At 53.8% G+C, this 21,057-nt stretch overlaps 1 protein-coding gene across 1 annotated transcript in view; it reads right to left on the bottom strand.

Annotated features, from left to right (window-relative positions):
* Nucleotides 1-942: 942 nt before the first annotated feature.
* The window catches only part of RASA3 (RAS p21 protein activator 3), a 111,604-nt gene continuing 91,489 nt past the window's right edge, over nt 943-21,057 (bottom strand). Inside the window, exons 12-25 of the mRNA XM_003799977.3 lie at nt 20,435-20,549; nt 19,519-19,593; nt 18,486-18,609; nt 17,307-17,413; nt 16,197-16,274; nt 14,923-15,000; nt 14,007-14,080; nt 11,469-11,575; nt 10,734-10,816; nt 8,279-8,487; nt 7,347-7,450; nt 3,311-3,494; nt 2,159-2,290; nt 943-2,105 (exon numbers count right to left, since the gene is read on the bottom strand). Coding sequence (XP_003800025.1) covers nt 2,215-2,290; nt 3,311-3,494; nt 7,347-7,450; nt 8,279-8,487; nt 10,734-10,816; nt 11,469-11,575; nt 14,007-14,080; nt 14,923-15,000; nt 16,197-16,274; nt 17,307-17,413; nt 18,486-18,609; nt 19,519-19,593; nt 20,435-20,549 — 1,414 coding nt within the window. The 3' untranslated portion in view covers nt 943-2,105; nt 2,159-2,214. The remainder of the gene's footprint in view (nt 2,106-2,158; nt 2,291-3,310; nt 3,495-7,346; nt 7,451-8,278; nt 8,488-10,733; nt 10,817-11,468; nt 11,576-14,006; nt 14,081-14,922; nt 15,001-16,196; nt 16,275-17,306; nt 17,414-18,485; nt 18,610-19,518; nt 19,594-20,434; nt 20,550-21,057) is intronic.

The raw sequence follows: 21,057 nt of genomic DNA, 5'->3' as shown, positions 1-21,057 counted from the left end.
TCAGCCTGGGGAGACCATGCCTCCAAGGTGCCTGCATCAAGGCACGGTTGGAGCCAAGATTGAAGACAGGAGGCAGTGAATAGACACTGTCCTCTCTCCAATAACTTCTAGGGCCCCGGAGATGAGGACAGCAGGAACCCTTGTACTCCATTCTGGTCTCAGTGCCCTGCCCAGAGTTCATCCACCACCCACAGTGGCCTGGGGCAGAGAAGAGAGGCCCTGACCTGCCTGTCTGGGCACAGGGGAGGCCGGCCAGGCCCATCCAGCCTTGGCCACCCCAGGGAGGCCCTCACACATAAACATTGCCCACCAGACCTGCATATGCCCTAAGAAACATCTGATTTGGTACCTCTAAGCAAAACCCCCTGGTTTCTCTCAAATAAGAACCAACAGGATGAGATTACAAAAAAAAAAAAGACTGAAAACCAAATGGAAAAAAAGAAAATGGAACACATTGAACGGCCCTTGCCCCAACCATGGAATCTCTACCCAGAGCCCCCCTCCCCTTGACCCTCTCCTGTCCCCAAGAGTGAAACAGCTCCCTGAGGGGGAGGTATCCTGAGGGCCACCCATCTCTGCTCAGGCCAGTGCCTTGAGACACCATGCCCCCTGCGTCCTAGAAGACAGAGTATGTTGGGGTCTGTCTTCCCAACATGCTCATGTCCCTCAGCCATCCAGGTCCTGCACCTGTCCTGAGGGCATCGTGGGGCAGGATCCCACCCAAAGCCCCCAGGCAAAGAAATATCATCTGCCACCAGTGATACAACCTGTCACCAGAAGAATGTCACCTGTCAATAAAACATCCTGTCATCAGAGGGACATCACCTATTACTAGAACAATGTCACCTGTCATGAGAGCAATGTCATCCAGCTCCCTGTGCCTGGCACCACCACTTGTATGACTATCCATTGGCACCCCTGAAAATCAAGCCAGTCCTCAGAAAGAATAAAATATCTGTTTTAATTGGACAGTAAAATACATTGCAAATTATTAGTATTTTATAAACAGAGACATTAAGTTACAAATCCATGTTAAAAATTGCAGCTCGGTGCAGCATCATAGCTGTGTGTCCCAAAGTTTATTTTTTACATTTTCCTCCACTATTTTTGTGACAACATTAACGTTACTACCTGCCATCTATACTGACCCTGAACAACAATGTTTCCAAACAAGAACAGAGAGCACCAGGCATGCAGTGCCGACAGCAGTTGAGGACACTGTGTGGAGATCTTCCTCGGCAAGCTCCAGGAGGGTGAGGAGGGGACAGGGCCCACAGAGACACAGTGCTCGGATTCATGGCAGTGGCACCTGTGTCACTGAAGGCTCCACTCTTCAAACTCATAGTTTCTTCTCTTTGATTTTTCTTTTGAGGACCTTTTGCTGGCTTTCATGAAATACACAGGACTCCTTTTTACGCTGCCCTCCTATGATGTCCTCTTGTTTACCAGGTACAGGTTGGATAGGAATATCCAAAGTTAGAAAGAGCTAATTTAAAACAGTCTTTTAAAAATATTAAGAAAAACAGCGTGAAAAATGCACACTTCTATTTTTAAAATCTTTCCCAAATTTCCACCAGGGGAGGAACTCTAACCTTCATCAGAAGGATGTGTGCTTGAGCTGGGGGCTCAGCAGACACCTGGAGACTGGAGCCCCTCTGCAGAGGGTGCCTCCCAGGTACCAGGAGCACTCTCAGGTGGGACTTCTGTGCAGCTCTGCATGTCCTAGTCACAAACTGACCCTTTGGCCAGGAACAAAACCTCATCAACAGCTGAAGAGAGAGGCCATCTGTGGCTGGTGATGAAGCAGGATGTCCGTCCAGGCAGGGCTGAGGGCCCATGGTGCAGAGATGCACAGGCGGCAGGGCACAGTGAGGGCAAGGTGGGAACTCATGTTCTGCAGCCACTGGGCTGAGCGAGGGCTCCCAGGCTGGGCCGGGCCACAGCAGTGGTGGTGCCCACACTTCTTGATGATCTGGCTGATCACTGAATCCCATAAACCTGGAGAATGAAAATTAACTCACCCAATGGGCAAGTTAGTTCCTGCCATAGCAGATGGCAGCAGCTCTCAGATCAGGCGTGACATGGGCTTGATGGTGCAGAGGCATGTGGACCCAGGCTGGTGGTCCTGGACACACCACTCTTGATGGTGCAGAGGCATGTGGACCCAGGCTGGTGGCTCTGCCCTTGTCCCTACTCTCTTGTCCTTTCCAGGCTTCAAATGGAATGTGTGGAGGCCTCGGATGGCTGCCTGATGCAGCTCTGGAAACTCTTATCTCCAATGGGGTGCTCCCTGCAGAGGGAAGTGGGGGAGAGTGAGCATAGCCCAGCTGCCCGCTGTCCTCTGGCGGATGTTTTGGCAGCCTTCTCTCCTATTCCTAAATGTGGTACATGTTTATTGCAGTAAATACGAAAAATAAAGAGAGGCCAAAGGAAGAACAAAGCACAAAGCTCCCTCTGGGCATGCCTAGCCAACTCCAGCTGCTGTGTGCACACGTGTAGGTCAAGTGTGCAGGCGAGGAGTCACATTTGCACATGTGTGTGGAACGTATGCAGCTGTATGTGCCCTTTGTCGAATGCAGTATGTCAGCAGAGTGCATGCACATGTGTGTGTAGTGTGAGATCAGGCCCACAACTCTCTGCCTGTGTGCAGTGTCTGGCACATTGCAGGTGCTCAGCACCCGCCCTCTGCAGCCCATATGCTGGCTGTGGGAAGCAGGACTGTGCTGCACATGTTGTTTTCCAGCCTGCCGTCTTCAGTCAGTGTCAGTGGAGCAATGTTTCAGAAGGTGAATGTGCACTCTGCCCAGAGGGGTGTCTAAGGTTCTGACTTAGTGGTGGGGGAGGGCTAGGAGCTGGGCACAAACACATCTAGGCCACATATGAGGCCACATCTCCCAGGAGGTGCTACGCACTTGGTCCCAAGAACAGCCTGTTAAGTCGGAATCCTAAGGACCTGCTGCTGTCCCTGGGTTACACTTCCCTCCCCAGAATGGCTCCCCAGCTGGTTGCCCTGGAGGGAGGAGAAGGGAGGAGAGAAGGAAGAGTGGGGGAGGGAGGGAAGAGCTGCGGGAAGGGGGAGGAGGAAGGGGTGTGCAGAAGGAGGCTGGCCTGAGAGGCAAGAGAGACATAGGAGCAATGTGGGGGTGGTGGTGGTGTGAGGGTGGGGGTGCAGTAGGGTGGGAAGAGGTCTGGGACTCCAGCTAGGGGCCCTAGAGAGGAAAGCCAGGCCCCTGCTCTAAAGGAGGGAACAACACAGCCACACCCTGCTGAGACCTCCCAGGCTCCAAGCTAACTGGAGTGGCTAACTCACTGGCTTCCATATCTTGTCTTCTGGAACTTGTCCCTCTTATACTGGGCATGTTCCCGCTCCAGAGCCACGACCACAGCAATGAGGTGCTTCAGCGTCTTGTATGTCTCCTGGGGGTCGTCAATGAGGAATGCGGAGTACTCCTCCTGCTCAGGGCCATCATACACAGATCTGCTCCCACAGGCCTCTGCACACCAGGTGGAGGGGTTAGTGCCCTGGGAGCCCAGGCCCAGCACACCAGCCCTCACCCTACACTGGCACAGCTCCCTTCCAGCCTATGTTCCCAGAGCAGCCACCACCCAGGGAGGGCCGACTATTCACTCTCACACTTAGGCAGGAACTGAAGCCTCTGCCACAGAGGACCCTGGGGGAGCTGTGGGGAGTTATGACTGAGGAGCTGGCTGGTACTTCTGAAGCATCTGTTGCCCCTAAGCCCTCAGGGAACACTGGGCAGAGGCCTTAGCCCACCTCTGACCAGCCTGATCATGGGTGACCCATTGGTGACACCCACTCGCTACCTGCCTCGCAGCCAGAGCCAGGGATGTCCATACCCAGACGCCAGGCCAGCCTCGCTCAAGAGTGGTGGGAGACCCCAAATAGCCAGGCTGGGAGTGGGCAAGACAGGCCATCTCACATGGGCCTTGAGCTTGGCATGTCCACAGCCAGGACACAGACTGTGCCACAACTTCTGAGGACTCTGCCCTTTACCCCATTTCCTGACAGGGTGAACTTCCTGGACACACCACTCCCACTAAAGACCATTCTGCGGTCTCTGGGCCTCAGCAGAGAAGCAGTGTCGGCGTCTGGGCCTACATCTCCACCCACTGCACAGGACACCCTTAGTTCTGCAGTCTGCCCCAGACTGGTTGTTCCCTCAGTCTAGGGGTTGAAATCCTCAGCCCCAGGTGGCGGTGCTGGGGCTCAGTCATCCTAAAGAGGAGCCTGAGGGGCCAGCCTGATCCAGATAAAAATACCACAGGGCATCCCAGCAGATGACCAGGTATGGGAACTGAGGGAAAAGACCCCTATCTGAGGTCCCTTCTTATAGCACAAACCTGCTGAGACAGAGATGGGTGCCAGGAGGGAGGTGCTGCTGCAGCAAACATGCAGAAAAGCAGCTTGGCAAGTCTGCAGTTTGGGCTGGGAAAAGCCTAGATTAACACAGGCCATCTGGGGGCTTGGGCAGACCAAGACAAAAGGCAATCTTAAGACAAGGCACTGAGCTTAACTGAATCGCCCTCTCCTAGTGAGGACTGGCCTCCTGCACTCGAAGCCAGTACAGCTAGTGGAGCTGGTGGGCCCTCCCTACCGAAGGTGAGATGAGGGAAGAAAGAGGAGCTGTGGAGGTGGAATTGCTAAGCAAAAGGGAATCAGAACCTAGATTTGGGAAATTCTAGCCCTATCCATAGTTAGGAAAATGAGAAAGACTGGGAGAGAGCACTGAGGGTGTGACTCAGCAGCCACTTATGAAGAGACTATGTGATGAGGAGTATGTGTGGAACCAAGGATGTAATCAGTCCTGTCAACAAGGCCCAGAACCAGACGGGGTCACTCTAGCAGGACGGCTTGACCTCAGGCCAGCCAGGTAATGGGCTAGAGCAGGACCTCAGAGAACGTTGCGTCATAGGCCCAATGCCCTGTGCAAGGTGCCCACTCAGTTTGCCCAGGCCCTAAATGGGCTATTAATCCCATGTGCTGGGTGAAGAAACATTGTCCTAGGACACACTCCAATAAGCTGTGACAGCCACCTCACAGCACAGGGCTTCTCACTCCTGCCACCAGCTTGCAAAGCCCATCTGTACAATTGCAGAAAGTGGCCAGACTAGCACCAGCGCCCAGCACAGGCCCCACTATGCCCTGGGCACTGCACCCATAGCCCTGGGCTGAAGTCTGTCCCCAAACTCCAGGTAATATCCAAGAAAGGAGGCACAAGGTTATCAGCCAGGGGAACAGCCACTCCACATAGCATGCAGAGGGGACAGAGACTACCCATTGCCCTTGCATGTTGCCTGTGGTAACACCTGTGGGGAGAGGGAGTGATATGCGTGGAGGACATCTGAGGGTCCAACATCTGGAGAGATAGAGCTTGGATAATGCAAGTGCCACATCCTGAAGCAATTAGGACAAATTACCTGTTTGGAGAGCATAGATCACAGGCAGGGGCCTGGGAGTTGTAAATGATGGCTTTAGGCCAGAGAGAGCTACACCAAGACGTCCAGCCAAGCCAGTGTCCACAAGCCCATGTCTCTAAGAAGGCTCCTTACTAGGAGGGAGCTGCGTGTGAGAGCATCTCCACATGCCCACTGTCACCCAATTGGCCCTCACCCACCCCCTCCTCCTCTGCCTGTCCATCTACCCGTGCAGTCCCCATCCATCTATCTATCTGTCTCTCTAACCTCTCACCCATCCAGCCATTTGTCCATCTGTCCATCCATACATCCATCTGTCCATCTGACCAACAAACAGCTGTGAGCACCTGCTATGTGCCAGGCACGGGAACAAATGAGGCCTGCCCTCTGTTCTCCAGAGGCCACAGCATGTGGACAGAGAGGAGATTACAGATGCAGTGAGGGGGATGAGCCCAGACCACTAGCTGGGCTGGTCAATGCTCCCAGGAGTAAGAGACTTCCAGGATGAATAGGCATTAGCCTGGTGGGGGCAGAAGGGCATTCCAGGCTGAGGGCAGAGCAGTAGCCATAGTGTGGGGTGCAGGGTACCCCTAGGCCATGGGAGCTAGAGGAGTTAGGAGCAGCTGGGGACCTGGTTGGCTCTCACATGGTAGCCTCAGCCTCTCTGAGCCCCCTGACTCCACCCTCCTATCTGGCTGCTGCTCTTAGTCGGCTGGGAAGAGACTGGGTGGCTACCCAGCTCCCTGTCTGCAGCCAGGGTGGAGCCCTGGAGCCTCAGACCAGGCTGGAGACCCAGCTTGCTTTCCGTGAGAGAAGATACTGCAAGTGTGGGGTGGCCCGTGCACATGTGCGAATGTACATGCAGGCCCCAAGGCACATATGTGCATGCACATGTGGGCCATCTGCGCATGTTTGTGCATATACATGCAGGTTGTGTACACATGTGTATGTACATGTGGGCCACCCATGCATGTGTGTACAAGTACATGGGGGCTGTCCATGCCCATGTATGTGTGTACATGTGGGTCATCCATGCATGTATGTATGTATATATATGGTCATCCATTTGTGTATGCAGACCTGTATATAAGCATGCACGTGATCATGTGTTGTGTTCATATGCACATGTGTCCATGCATGTGTGCAGGCAGGGGTGTGTGGACTGTGCACACATATGGCTGGCTATGTGCGCACACATATATGTGGCTGTGCATGTATGCACTGGTACCTGTGCACACCCAAGCAGGGCTCATGGGATATCCTCATGTTCAGTATATCTGATATTTCTGGGCTAGAGTAGGAAAGGACTGACCCAGCTCACAGGCTTACGCCCAGCACCTCTGCCCTGTTTCCATTCTGAGGAGGCTCAGGGCCCTGTCAGAGCATCTCCAAAGCAATCAAGATCCCCTAGACCTGGCACAGACATACACAGCCATTTCCCTCCTGCTGGGTTCTCTTGCCTCTGCCTCTCCTGAAGTACAGACCTCCATGTGCTATTCCCATGTCAAGTAATCTGTCTTACCTAGTTTGTTTTTGTTAAATTCCATAAAACAATGAAATGTCAAGGATGATTAAGCTGTGCATATATTCGATACACACATGCACACAAGCACGTACATCTGGAAGCAGGAAAAGTTATATCAGGGTCTTCTAAAGAATTTGGCAGTGTGACTTTGGTTGCAAAAGTTATAGTCCATCTAAAAACTATGGAACCTGTTATCAAAGTAACTTTTCCACATAGCTGCCAAACCTGCAGGAAGCTTCCCCATTTGCCAGCACTACAAAGACACTGCATGCAGCTCACAGGGCTCCAGAGGCTCAGAGGACGGTCTCTGCCCCTGCAGAACACCCCATGCCCTGACCATGCCCGGCATCCCCTGGACTGTAGTGTCACCCACCAGTGGGCCCACCTTGCATCTTCTCCAGCTTGCCCATGTAGGAGTGGAAGAGAGAGTACACACGCTCCATCTCCCGGTCCCCGTCAATGTCCAGGTGGATGTCAGCTGGGAGGTCCCTAACCAGACACAGAGAGAAGAGAAAAGTAAAAACTCTTATTTACATAATGCTTTCTATCATGATGCTAGCTTTTCAAATCACTAAAGAGAGAAGATGGAGAGACTGACACTAAAATGTGTCTGTGGCCTGGATGAGCTAACAGAGGCCCCGGGCTGCTGTGGATGTCTAGATGCCTTTTAGGGCCCACAGGTCTGCATGGGCAGCACACAGAGCAGATTGGTTTTCCCTGGGGAGAAGCAAAGCCTCCTGGGCGTGCCCTGCCCTGCAGGCCTGCAGGCTCCCACTCTGGCTGACTCAAGGCCACATCTGTGAAGCTGGGTTTCCAGTCCTGCCCACCAGTGCTCAGGGGACTGAGGGAGATGGGCATTGGCCACCCATGGCATCACTGTGCCACAGTAACAGGTGGCTATCACCCACATGGGCACAGGTCTCATGAGCACATCCCAGCAGGGAGCAGAACTGCTGACTCTGTTCCATAGGTAGGGTGTGCAGGGCAGCAGATGGGGCTCAAAGGGGGCATCTGTGCAAAAGACCCCTGCCAGGGCGGGTCCTTTGGGCTCCTCTCAGAGAAACAGGATGACACCATGCCTAGGGCCTTCTCTGCCCCCTCACCCTGCCCCCCAGGATAGCCCTGGCCCTAGCAGGGGCTTAGGAGGAGTCTCAGGCTCAAACCTAGGTGCTCCTGGAGTGGAGGACACTCAGGCACAGAGAATAGCCCAGCTGGAGCACACTGGCAAGCAGGTCCACACTACCCAAACCTGCAGATGGACCTCCCTGCAGGGAAAAGCCTAGTGGCTGCACACAGCTGCATGGGGGCCACACCTACCCAGTGCAGGGTGAACAGCCCACGGCCATGTCCGAGGAGGCCCTGCAGCATAGCCAGTGACCATTCAGATAGGCGGAGGGGTGGTAGACAGTGAGCCGCTGTCGGTTGCAATGGCTGACCTTGCTGAGGACATCAACCCAGTCCTTGGCCTCCACACAGTTGCTGGCCTGGATGTAGAGGGTGCGCTCCGGCTGTACCACCTGGAACATCTGAGGGTGCAGAGCGCTCAGGGTGCCAGCAAGCTTGGGGCAGGCATCTGGGAGCACTGGGGGAGGCCAGGCAGGGAGCAAGGGGCTTTCTGCCACCCTGTAGCTTGTCAGAGGGGTGTCGGGGGAGGCTTGGTGACTCAGCTAGGCTCCTGGCAGTGGCCTATCCTGGACCTCAGGTTTCCACAAAAGTACAAAGGTGGACACACTGGCCCCACAGACCCCTGAAGTTGACCATGGAAGTTACACACATACATCTTCCCGTCTTGTGATCAAGGATAGGCTGCACATGAGGGGCTTCAGAGCTGGTCCCACCCACCTTCCTGCTCCAAGCCCCCTTCTCAGGCCTCAGCCCCACCTGACTGCCTGGGGATGCTGCCTCCTCCTCCCGCTGACGTTACGGCCTGATGAGGCCTCTTAGAGCCCACACAGGTTGCCATGTATTATCCACTTGACAGACATTACAGAGTACCAGGCCTCTCCTAGGTCCTGGGGACAGTGTGGCCCACAGTTCTGCCCCTCATGAATGTCCAGCCATGAGAAAGACAAAAGTGAGTACACAGAATAGGTCTTCTCCACAGAGAATAGGGGCTGCGTGGGGTTGGGGCACTAAGTGCATGGTCCCCCATGCTCAGGAGAATAGCTGAGAGGAAATGAGGCACAGTGACAGGGCTGAGGGTGCCCGGGCAGGAAGGACAGGAGGGACAAACCCTGAGGTCATAGATGACCAGAGCTCCTGGCACAGGCCAGGCTGTACCCAGAAGATTGGGTAGGTAGGGAGGCGGGCCACCAGGAGCCATATGCTGTCCTGCTGGATGGGAGATGGTGGCTTCTCGTTAGGGTACAGGGGAACGGCCCCTCCTTGGAGGGGGCAGCTCCAGCTCCATGTCTTTGGTGGACTCCTGAAGTCTCACATACAGGCCTAGAGCTGTAACCCTGCACGGCACACACTTGTGCCCCATCTCAGACCTTGCAGGGGCCTGTTCAGGGCTGCAACTGGCCAAAGAGGGGCCTGGCCAGTGACCCACCCTCAGATGATAAGAACGAGGCCCACTAGCCAGATGCCTTCCCGAGCAGGGGCCTTTTCAAAACTTCATCTGGGCCTGTTATGCATTCTCCTGGACAACATCCCCCCTATGCACTGGGCCCATGGACAGCTCTCTGATGCCATGCTGGGGAGAGGTGTGTGCTGGGGTGCCTGTCCCCAGGGAGCAGCTCTGAGGCTAAGGCCAGAGGACTGCACATTTTCACTATTATTCATCAAGTATCACTCACAGACCCACTTTGCTCTAAAAAGCCTCCAGTGACTTATACAAAATCCTCTATTGAAACAGCGAACACAGAAAACACTTGGAAAGTCAGGAACAGAGAAATATAAATAGGAGAAACAGGGCATGAACGTGAGTGTCAGATGGGGACAGACAGTCCTGAAGAGCCCAGAGTTTCCCAGACAGCTGCAGGGGTCACTCAGCCTGTCGCCAAGGCTGTGGAGGGGACAGATGCCTCCAGACAAGGGCCACAGTGAGTTGCCACTCACATCCCTGAAGCCTGTGCTGGGCTGTGGGAATCTCCTAGGGACAAAGCTGAGATTTCTAAGAATCTTCCTAGATCAGGCCCTGGGGAGACACTGTGACAGCCCTCACAGTGGTAAGACAGACAGTAGAATTTCATGCTGAACATCACAGGCCCACAGCCTAGTGAGTACACAGTGGTCTGAAGCAAGTGAGGCCCCTAAGCCAATTTTAGTGTCCAATCACCGGCAGGGCCTCCCTGCTGGGGCTCATCCTGGAGCCTGGCTTTGAAACTCGCTGCCGGACATGGGACAGACTCTGCCCACAGCCCCTCTTTGGGGTAGGAGGACCACAGACTATGATTCCCAGGCCAGATTTGGACAACGCACACCCAGCTGGAGCCCTGCCAGCAAGTGGCTCCTGTTTCCTGAACACACAGGGGCCCTAGGAGTCCTTAGAAAACACTTCTCTGTAAGTTCAAAATCACAATAAAATAAACCAGCTGTGAGAAGAAGTCCAATGGTGCCAGCCTGCTCTGGGCTCTGTGAGCAAAGGGCCCTGGGCCTCACCAAATAGCCAGGGAGGCAGTAAAAGAAGCTTGGGCCCTGCTCTGGCAGGTTACACCCAGCCCAGAGACCCCAGGCAGTGCCTATGAATACCCAGGTGATGTGCAGACCCCAGAAGCATGGCAGTGTGAGGGCCACCCAGAGCAGACTAGGGGCAGGGCTGCCCACTCACATTTTTCATACGGAAGGACTGTTCCTCCAGCTTCTCCACGGCCAGGATATTCTCGATGGGGATGCTGCAGAGGGGCTGGTCTCCTGCCATGGAGAGAGGATGTGAGGAGCAGCCTCCGCTCCTGCTAGCCATGGGAATGGCAGGCTCTAGGCAGGAGGCAGGGCTCGGCTCTCCTATCCTGGGGCAAGATGGCCAAGAAGTCAAAATGCTGCTGCGAGTCTGGTCCCTATATCGGAGCTGCTGCCCTGGCTGCCCCCTGAACATGCACAGCAGTGGACAGAGAACAGGCCATACTTGTATGGGTTATGGACCCTCTTACTGAGCAGAGCCTGCCAGGTCAGCACAGCCCTCATACCCCAAAGCCCTGTTTACTCACAAGATACTGGGGTCACAGTGCTGGCCTGTGAAGCCAAGAGGAGGGTGGGCGGGAAGGACACAGTGGAGTGGACACGGTCCAGCTAAGGACAATGGGCTGGGACACTGTTATGACCAGGAGACCAGAAGATCCAGACGGGCAGGACTCATACCTTAGTCTGCTCTGCACTCCTGGTCCTGCAGGCAGTTTCCCACATGTCTGGGCAGCAGATACCCATCCAGGCAGCAGAGGGCCTGCTGCCTGAGGGGACCTTCCTTCCCTCCTGGACCGTCCCACGTCAGAAAAGCAGATGTCCACCCCACAGAGGCAGGAATGAGACTGTGTGAAGCCATGTGAGCTAGAAAGACTGTTCTCGTTACCTTTGCTTTTCTGGTAGGTGAACTCATGGTTAGTCAGGCGAAACCATCTTTTTTTAAAATTCTTCATCCCAAAGCGTTTTCTTCCTTGTGCTCTCTTAATCATGAACCTGGTATAAAAAGCACATGGTCAGCGACTGTCCTCTAGCTCCAACACATCACCCCAACCCTCCCCCATGGCAAATCCAACATAAATCCCTGCTTCCACACTTGAGACAGTCAGTGGATTTCCATATCCCAGCATTTTACTTCCCAAGTGACTAGATTAAAATGCTGAAGGGCAGATGCCTATCCTTTAACAAGTGCAGCCATTCTTCTGTGTTAACTCCAAATCACGAGTTGGTAATGACAGCAGGGCTTATTAGACCTCCACCCCACCACTTCCCACATGGGACTTTCCTCCATAGGTCAAGCAGCAGGAACCCGAGGTGCTTGCAGAGGATGTGCCTCAGCAGCACAGGGCCTCGGCGGGAACTGAACCCACACCTGGTGTGGTGAGGTCATGCTCCAGTGCCCTCAAAGAACCTGTCTCCCTCAAGGCCAGCCCTTCTGTGTGAACAGAGGGTCCATGAGGCCATGTCCATCAAGGACATGAGAGGCAGAGACCAGCGGTATTTCCAAAAGTTCCTCCCATGTATAGGAAGAGCCCACTGGGCACTACGAAACTCAGCTGTCATCATCATCAGTGTGGAGTCCTTTGCCAGGACCAGCAGCTGAGGAGCAGGAGAAAACAGGCAGGCAGAGTGTATGGCAGAGAGGAGGAAACAAGGCCAGACGGGCCATGCAGAGGTGCCAGGTGGGGAAGGTGACAGCCCAGACAGACAAGGCACATACCTGGGTTTAGAGCTCATGAACATGGATAGTGAATAAAGGAACCGCAACTGGGGAGATTTTACAAAATGTGGGCCAGAGAACCGTATTGGAAGGAACAAAGTTGCCCAAGAGCATGGCCACAGAGAGCACACCGATGACCCATGACACCACAGGCTCCCAGAGATCCACACACATGGGAGCTGGCAGTGAAGGGCAGTGGACAGCCATGAGCTCCTGCTGGCTCACTCAGAGCAGGTTCTGCAGCAGACCAGGAAGGTATTTAGAGCTCCACAGTGCCAACATCTATGAGGGTTAGATAATGCTTTGCAAAAGATCCTGGACCAATAAATTAAAGGGTAGAAAATCTTATCATAAATGGTTTTGGCTATAGGCTTTTAAGTAAAAAGCAATTTTCTCAGGGGGTTAAATGAACAATACTTTGTGTACTTTCTAGGATCTGCTGGCATGTTCTACAGCAGGGTCCTGTGGTCCTGAGCAGGGACAAGATGTGGTTCCTCCTGGAGGAAGCTCGAGGACCCACTCACTGCAAGATCGGTCCAGCCTCACTTACCGGGCTGGCTTTCTTAGGACCAAACACTGCCAAGCAGTGCAGAAAGCCTCAGCCTGAAAACCAAGTATATCTGTGCCTGGAAGTGTGGTTTATTCAACTCTGCAGACGCCTGCTAACTGCAGCCGTCTCCTGGTTCTGTGTCCTGGCAGATAACACTCAGAGCACCTGAGCTGAGGGCAACCCTCCTCAGCTCAGGCACAGACACTGCAAGATGAAAAGCGTCACCAAGGGTGCAACAACAGACCCAAGTCCCGGAGACGACACTGCAGGGCAAATACTCTGTTTGGGGACACTACAGGCTCAAGGTATAGTGAGAGAAGCCTTGATTCAGGGGCTGGAAACTTGAAGGTCTCAGTGGACCACAGTCCTGGCATGAGTTGAGCATAATGCAGCCACTGAAAAGAACCCAGCTTCATCTGGGTTCTGGGGGCCAAGGGATGCCAAGCCCTGTACTACTGGTCACACCTAGAACTTGTCACCTGTCTTTAACACTGTCTCTAAGCAGCCTCTCAATGTAAGGGGCAAGAGCAGCTGAGAGCACCATGTTATTCCGGGTTATGAGCTGAGCCAGGCAGGGCAGAGCCGTAACCAGGCCCCAGGACAGGTTGGCAGAACCAGGCTGACCCGACAGCTGGGTAAAGAAAGAGGTGTGTTCCAACACTCCAGGGCCCCCTGGAGGCCAAGGGTGGAGACACCGGTGGTCACATCTGCTGGGGAGGAACAGGGCTGAAGGCCTAGGGCCCAGGTTCCCAAGACTGCTCTGCTACTCTGGCTTCCTGCAAGAAGATCTCTGAGAAGTACAGGGAGAAGGGACCTGCTAAGATGTAGGTGTGGCCAGGCCATATGTGGGGGCCTCCAGCATGGGGTGACCCAGTAGCATCCCCAGACACCCCACTACTCTACAAGCCCCACCCATGTGAGGAATGGACAGGGGAAGCCACGCTGCTCCAGCCACAGCCCCTGGCCCTGGGTTGACAGACAGAAAGGGTCAGCTGCCCTGAGCTGCGGCCACTGTACCTCAAGGGGCAGAAGCCCTCCTGCACATCCCCTCTGGCCCTGTGAGCACTGGCTTACTCCTCCTGCATGTTCCCTCAGTCTAGTGTGTGCTGGTTCACCACTCCCATGTGTCCCCTCCAGCCCAGGGGCTGCTAGCTTACCCCTCTTTGAGCAGGATAGGCTGCTCTATGCTTTTAGGGTCTCTTCTTCCCGAGGATGAAATCAGATCCAGAAACTGAGGTGGGAAAGTAATCCAACCATTAGCAACAGCCGCCCAGGTACCATCTCCTCACACATGACAGTCTCGGTTCTCCCTCCTTGGACACCAACGTGCAGAGAAGAACTCGGGGAAGGGATCCTTCTGTAAGGACTGTGGGGCTGGGACTGGCCTCCATGTGCCAGCCACTGCACTGACTCAGATGCAAGGCACCAGGCATGAGGCTGGAATTCAGGTAACACCTGAAATCCACCTGCAGCCCACAGATGAGCTGCATAGGTCTCTCCAGGGGAGTCAGATCTGGCACATCCCAGTCCATGCAAGGCCGCTGGGCACCCAGTGTGGGTGGGTAGGGGGCCTCACTGACTTGCTCGGACTCCTGGCCTCTGCTAACAGCTGCTCTGAACACCAAGCCTTCCTCTCCTCAGAGTCTGTGGCTTCTGTGATTTATGATGGAAACACTCAGGGCTGTTCGAACCGCAGAGTGAAGCAGAGCACTGAAACCCAGCCCATTGCCATGGCTGTGGCCCTGAGTCTGGGAGTGGGTGGGCATGGCCATGACACACGCAGGTGCCTCACAGGCAGCTTGGACGAAGGGGCCCAGACACCAGTGTGAAGGGTCCACAGGGGGTGAGGGGTAGTCACTTCAAAGAGCCAAAGCAACTCAGGGCATAGAGAAGGTGACAGGGCTGGGCAGGGGTTGTGAATAGACCAAATGCACTGAAATGTTTGACTTACTATAGGTCAGTTTTGTGTTAGACCAATTTCACTTTGACTTAAAAGGAGCAAGGTTGTTTCTTGGGACCTAGGCATGACACGAGTGGAGATGGCAATTAATAGTCATGGATGTGATCACTCACGTTTTTCACGGCATCCGCATATTTTTGCTCATTGAAGAATTCATAGAACGTAGCCATGTACGACTCCTTAAAACTGGCCTAAAATGAAATGGTTCACATGATGAAGGCCTAGAAGTGCCTCAGCTCATGTAGCCTGACCCTAAAAAGGCCAGAGGCTGGAACTTGGAGGAGCCAAGACTAATAATTAAGCAACTGGAGACCAGAAACTGCCGGGTGAACAGCTGGGAGCCTACAGGCAGCCTGGGTTCTGGGTATAAGCTGAAGTACAGTGACTGCATGTCTCCCGGCAGGGCTGTCACAAGATACTAGGGGCTGGGGGCTCCTGGGAGGTGAAGGGCCACCCTGAGCAAAGCCACTAGACTGGGAATGGCTCCAACTTCTGTGGCTTTCATGGGGCAGTTTCCTGGTATAAAATGTAGTGGGCTGGGTGCAGGCCCTGGACCGGCAAGGGGGCCCTATTCATGTGGCGCCCAGCCTACAGTCTGGGATGGCTGGGGGCGGCCATCAGCACCCTGCCTGCCTGTGCACATGAGTGCCTTTCATGGACTGCTTTGGGGAAACTGAGGCTCCCCAAGGAAGCCACGCACTTCTCAGGGTGGGACCCTGAATCCCTCCGAGGCCCACAAAGCTCTGAGGATGGAGAGCTGGGAGGGGCTATGCAGATCACCCTCTAGCCCTTTCCAAACGGAACCTCAAGGAGCAACCTGTAAGCCTCCTCTGCTTGCAGAAGCCCCACTGGGACTCTGCTGATGAGACAGTCTCACAGAGGAGTGCTCTGGGGAATAGGAAGCCTAGGGCAGACCCTTGGGAACCCTGGCCCAGGCTAAGGTGACAACCCAGGGCAACTGCAGTGGCTGCCAAAAAGGCAACCAAGGCTGCTGGACACCCAAGTCCACCCCCTACTCCCTTCAGCACAAACGTCCTTGATGCCCAAGTAGGGAGGCCACCTAGCTTACTGCCACGGGGACATGCAGGAGCTGGCCCATTCGTGATGTGCACTGACTAAGGCTCAGCCACCATCACAGCCGTGGTCAGAGGTCAGAGTATAGCTGCCCCCGTAGTGAGCAATGTGCTGCAGGCTCTCAAAAATGCAAAGAATTTTAGTTCTGGAGGGCAAAGAGGCACCCGGATGGTGATAGAACATTCTGTTTCTTAAGCTGGTTGGTGGGCATGTGAGTCCAGCTTTTATTATTATTCTTTATCCTCACTATTTACACAGAGAAAGAAATCCATGTGTTCTTAAAAGGAAAAAATGAAGAGAATAAAAGACTTACCGACTTTGACTTAGATAAGCTGCCGAGAGTCTGAATGGTCTTTGAAATAAGGGTCAGGGTCCTAGATGTCTGTGGGTCCTGTTGAAGCAGGGAAAGCAGGGAAAGAGAAAAGTGAGTTTTGTTCCAGTTTTGTAGAAATGTAGTGATTGATCCCAGAGTCACAGGGAACAAAATGAACATCACCCCTAACAGGGGCTATGGCTCGAGACAGGGAGGGTCTGTCAGTGGCCGCCTCAGGAGCTGCCTCCAGACTCATGAGCCATGTCCCTGTGATGGACCAGAGCTGCTGCGGGAACACCGAAGCCAACGTGCCAGAGCAGCATCTTGAAGTCAGAAATGTTGCATGGGGGTCCTGCACCTCCCAGGCTCTTGTGCTAGCTTCACACTCTGCCTTCATGCAGTTTGGAAGGTTTAATAGAAAACCAATGAAGAATGGGCTCTTCTTCCACCTCTGCCATCAGCCTGTCACTATATATTACCCGCACAGGATGTCCACTCCACAAATGCTTTGTCCCAGAAGCCAGCAGGCAGCAGGCACACAGCAGGTGCCAGGTGGATGTCTGCTAACTGACTGGGTGACGGCATGAGGACACAGACACTGCAGATACTCCCCTTTCCACGAGGAGGGAAAACATAATGACCCACAGCTAAAATGCTGCAGACATCATCCTACTATGCTTTTAACAAAATGATCCCTCCCACATGTAGTGATGAGAGTAGATATAGGTGGCGGCGCAGGGACCAGACATATCCACCCTGACCCTGTACCCCACAGCTGCATAGCACTAAGACTGGGAGGCACCCAGACAGTCTACCAGGGTCACCAGGACTTCTGATCACCAGGGCTAGCTGGTCATCAGAACTTTGGATCACCAGGACTTGCTGGTCACAAGGGCTAGATGGTCACCAGGACTAGTTGGTCAGCAGGACTAGATGGACTCCAGGACTAAATAGTTACCAGGGCTAGATGGACACCAGGACTAGCTGGTTACCAGGGCTAGATGGACACCAGGGCTAGCTGGTTACCAGGACTTGCTGGTCACCAGGGCTAGTTGGTCAGGGCTAGATCGTCACCAGGACTTGCTAGTCCCTGCGCTGGCTCTATCTTACCGTGTGGTGAGGCGTGAGCTGGAAGAGGTTGGGGGAGAGAATGGCTGGAGCGAAGAACCTCAGGAAGATGAAGCTGCTCACGGCAGTGAACCTCACATCCACGTCATCTACACCCAGGGAGAGAATGGCTGTTTCCACAGCAGGGATGGCAGCCCTGTGGGCCTTGTCACCTATGTCCTAGCCCACCCAAGGCACTCACCATGAAGGATGGACTATAGTCCAGTGTCTGCCTCTCTTTACGTCTCCATCTCTGTGCCACTCTCTCTGTTTGTCTTTTCTTCTTTGTCTCTAACTCTGTGTCTGTCTCTATCTCTGTCTCTTTCTGTTTCTTTCCCTGTCTCTATGTCTGTTTCTCTCTCTCTCTTTCTGTCTCCTTCTATCTGTACCTCTCTGTCTCTTCTCTGCCCACACTGCATGGCCACCCTTGGTAGCTGGACTGTCACAGACATAACCTCACTTGCCAGGCCCTTGTGGTGGGGACTTCCTCCTGGGGGTTTGCTCACCTCTGGGGAGGGAGGACAGAGCTGACTCATTCTCTCCCATTTCACAGTGGGCCTGGCACCTGGCCACAGGGGGAGCCAGCTCCCTCTGAGGACAGGATGTCCTGTCCACTGAGCCCATGGGCTGCTCTGGAGGCTTCTGCAGCTGTTGCAGTGCCAGCAGGACACACCTCAGCCATTTATAGGCTCCCCAAAGAAGGGAGGAGCAGGAAGGAGCAGGAAAGAGGTAGGCAAAGTCTGTGCCTCTGAGGAGAGAAGCTTCAGACCTGCTGTCCGACCTGCCCTGGCCTGTCCTGCCCAAGGAATTGCAGGGCTTAAGAGCAGGGCTCCAAGTCACAAGAGTCATCTGGCTCCAGATGGTCACACAGTGAAACCCGTACCCAAAGGCATCAGATTCTCCATGAAAACACACTGGGTGGAGTTTAAGACACGGCCCACACCTGCTGTGCTCAGCTGCAAGAGGCCTGGCTTCTTGGGCCTGGGTTAGGAGCCAGGTGCAGTCATGAACTGGGTACACTGGTCATGGGCATGGACCCCATAAAACCCAATGTTGAGCTCTGGTCTGACAAGCACCATCCTACAGCTGCTGGGTGGTTGGGCAGAGGGTGGGAGTTCCCAGGGTGATGAAGGGAACTGCAGTTATTTCTTAGCAGCACAAGCAGGTCCACAGAACACTCACCTTGGAAGCGCTTGGCAGCTGCCTCTCGGAGGGAAAAGAAGATGTCACACATGACGGTTGGGCAGCTGACCCCAGATGTGGTGATGGCATGGAAGATGCGGTCCACGTACTGTCTCAGGTTCTCCTGCAACGGGCACAGGAGGACCCACCAGGGGCCTGGGACCCAGGCTCTCCCTGGGCCACAGTGCTGGCTGCCAGGGCCACATCCAAGGGAGAGAGGGAGTCTCCTGGGGTCAAGGACAACTCAGGGAAGCCATGGGAGCAAAAGATATATTTACCTGATGTTTATAAAAATCTAACCTTCCTTTCAAACAGTACTGAGGAGATATAATAATTTATGTAGTATAAATATTACTCTCTGGTGTCTGCAGAACCACAGAGGGTCCCTCTCCTTGACCCACTAATAAGTGTAGAATGAAATTCACTAGAAAACCCTTCCACAGGGGCAAGAATTGTTCTTTTATTTAAAGGTAGGACCAAACACCATGTGATCTGCACGAGGAAATCATAAAAAAGAAAACTAAAATGCTGGGAGGAAGTTAAACATCAGGGAATTTTGCTGGGAGTGGTGGCTCACACCTGTAATCCCAGCACTCTGAGAGGCCAAGGCAGGTGGATGGCCTGAGCTCACTGGTTTGACACAAACCTGAGCAAAAGCGAGACCCTGTCTCTAAAAATAGCTGGGTGTTGTGGCAAGCACCTGTAGTCTTAGCTACTCAAGAGGCTGAGACAAGAGAATCTCTTGAGCCCAAGAGTTTGAGGTTGCTATGAGCTGTGACACCATGGCACTTTACTGAAAGTGACATAGTGAGACTCTGTGTCAAAAAAAAGAGAGAAAAAATAGAGAACAGAACACAGTTCCATGAGCAGACTGAGGTGTCTACCTCTCCAAGGAGGCAGAAGATGACGGGCTAACGGCCGTGCAGGCCACATCTGGCCCAGCACTCCCCCCACCGATCCAGGACTGAACAGCCTCCACACAGCCTCAGGCTGAAAAGCCCCTACAAGGGCTGTTGGTAAAAACCTCTCTTACCATGTTGTTTTCGAGGTTTTCACCATCTTTTAACTTCACAGGGTCGATCTCACAAGACTTGTGGCTCTGGCATATCTGGAGGCAGCATTTAAAACAGGCTCTGTGAGGAAAGCTCTGGGGCCAGGCAGGAGTAGGGGGCAGTGGTCTGTTCAAAAAACTGCTGTGGAGCTCCCCTGCGCCCAGCCGCCAGCACCGAGCAGGTACCACATTGGGGCGGCAACTGGCCCATGACCCAGCTATGTGGGAGACACCCTGGTACCCACCCCACAGTACCCGACAGACAAGTGAGATGTCAACAGCAAAAATACCAGGTAGGGCATGCAGCCCTTGCTGCTACCAGACACATGGGACCTTCTTAGAGAGTGACCCATGTTAGTTCATGAGGGACCAGGCTTCCTGAGATTTGCTAATATTTTCACTTCAAGGTGCTACAATGACTTTGCCTACAGATAAATCAGAATGCTATTTTATATAGCATTTGGAAAGGGCATGGTTTTTATGAAACTATTCTGGGGAATAATGCCTGACACAACATCGTGACAAGGGGTCTGGTGAGGAGCACTGGGCCATATGAAAGAGAAGTATGTGGTCAGAGTGTGCTGGCAGCCAGTGCCCTGGGCAGGGACAAGGCTCCAGGCCTGCAGTAGTGGACATCATGTAGCTGCCAGGCTCAGGGGAGCATGTGGAGAAAGATGGTGTCCCTGGGAAGAGCCAGGTTTTTGTGGGGTGTCCTTCTGTGTTTAGCTGAATGATAGATTTTCTCAAATATTTTTTATTTGACAAAACAAGGAAGATTCTGGAATATACATAGAACATCCTCTCCACAAAAGCTAACAAAATGGTGTCTGCTCCCTGGCCCACCCTCATGGAGTCTGCACCCCACCCCTAGAGGCAGCTCAGCTGGCTGGCGACCCACCTCCTCGATGGCGGGCTTCAGGGTGACATGTAGGTAGTGCATACCCGCCAGTTTCATCGTCTCGTCAATGCACTTGGACGTTAGCGAGTTTCCACGGAAAATGGTGTTGGGGTCCCTGAGAAAAAGTTTTGGGGGCATTTGTCTCCCTGTGATGCCAAAGCTCTTGTGGGAGCAGAGCCTGACCCTGAGCATTCAGTTCTGGGACATGGAGACAAGGGCTTAGATGGGTCTGCTTTGGCAGCTTCACCAGGAGCCCAGGCCAGGGAGGCATTCAAGGCACTGCCCACAGCATGAGCTCCAGATCAACAGGGGCAGGTGCAATAGCACCCATGTTACCAACTGATTCCAGACACATACTGGCCCTTCCATCCTGTCACCTTGCCCCTCTGAAGTGCTGAGGAGCAGAGGTTGAATGGCCAGCACATAGGCCCTCCTATGCCTTCTAGGTCCTGAGGAAATAGGGCCCATTTGTAGCCCTGGACTGTGCATGTCTCTCAAAGGGAAACCTGAGGTACCTTCAGTGTGGACGTTACTGTCCCTGAGTCCCTGCTCACCCCTCCCACTCAGGGTTTCCAAGAGAAATGGGGCTTTTGATAAAGTCCACAAATGTGCCTGAAAGAAAA

Source organism: Otolemur garnettii, unplaced genomic scaffold, assembly GCF_000181295.1.
Source record: "Otolemur garnettii isolate 467f Iridium unplaced genomic scaffold, OtoGar3 scaffold00161, whole genome shotgun sequence".
Taxonomy (NCBI): domain Eukaryota; kingdom Metazoa; phylum Chordata; class Mammalia; order Primates; family Galagidae; genus Otolemur; species Otolemur garnettii.
The sequence above is the reverse complement of the archived record's forward strand: the minus strand, read 5'-3'. Positions and strand labels throughout refer to the sequence as shown.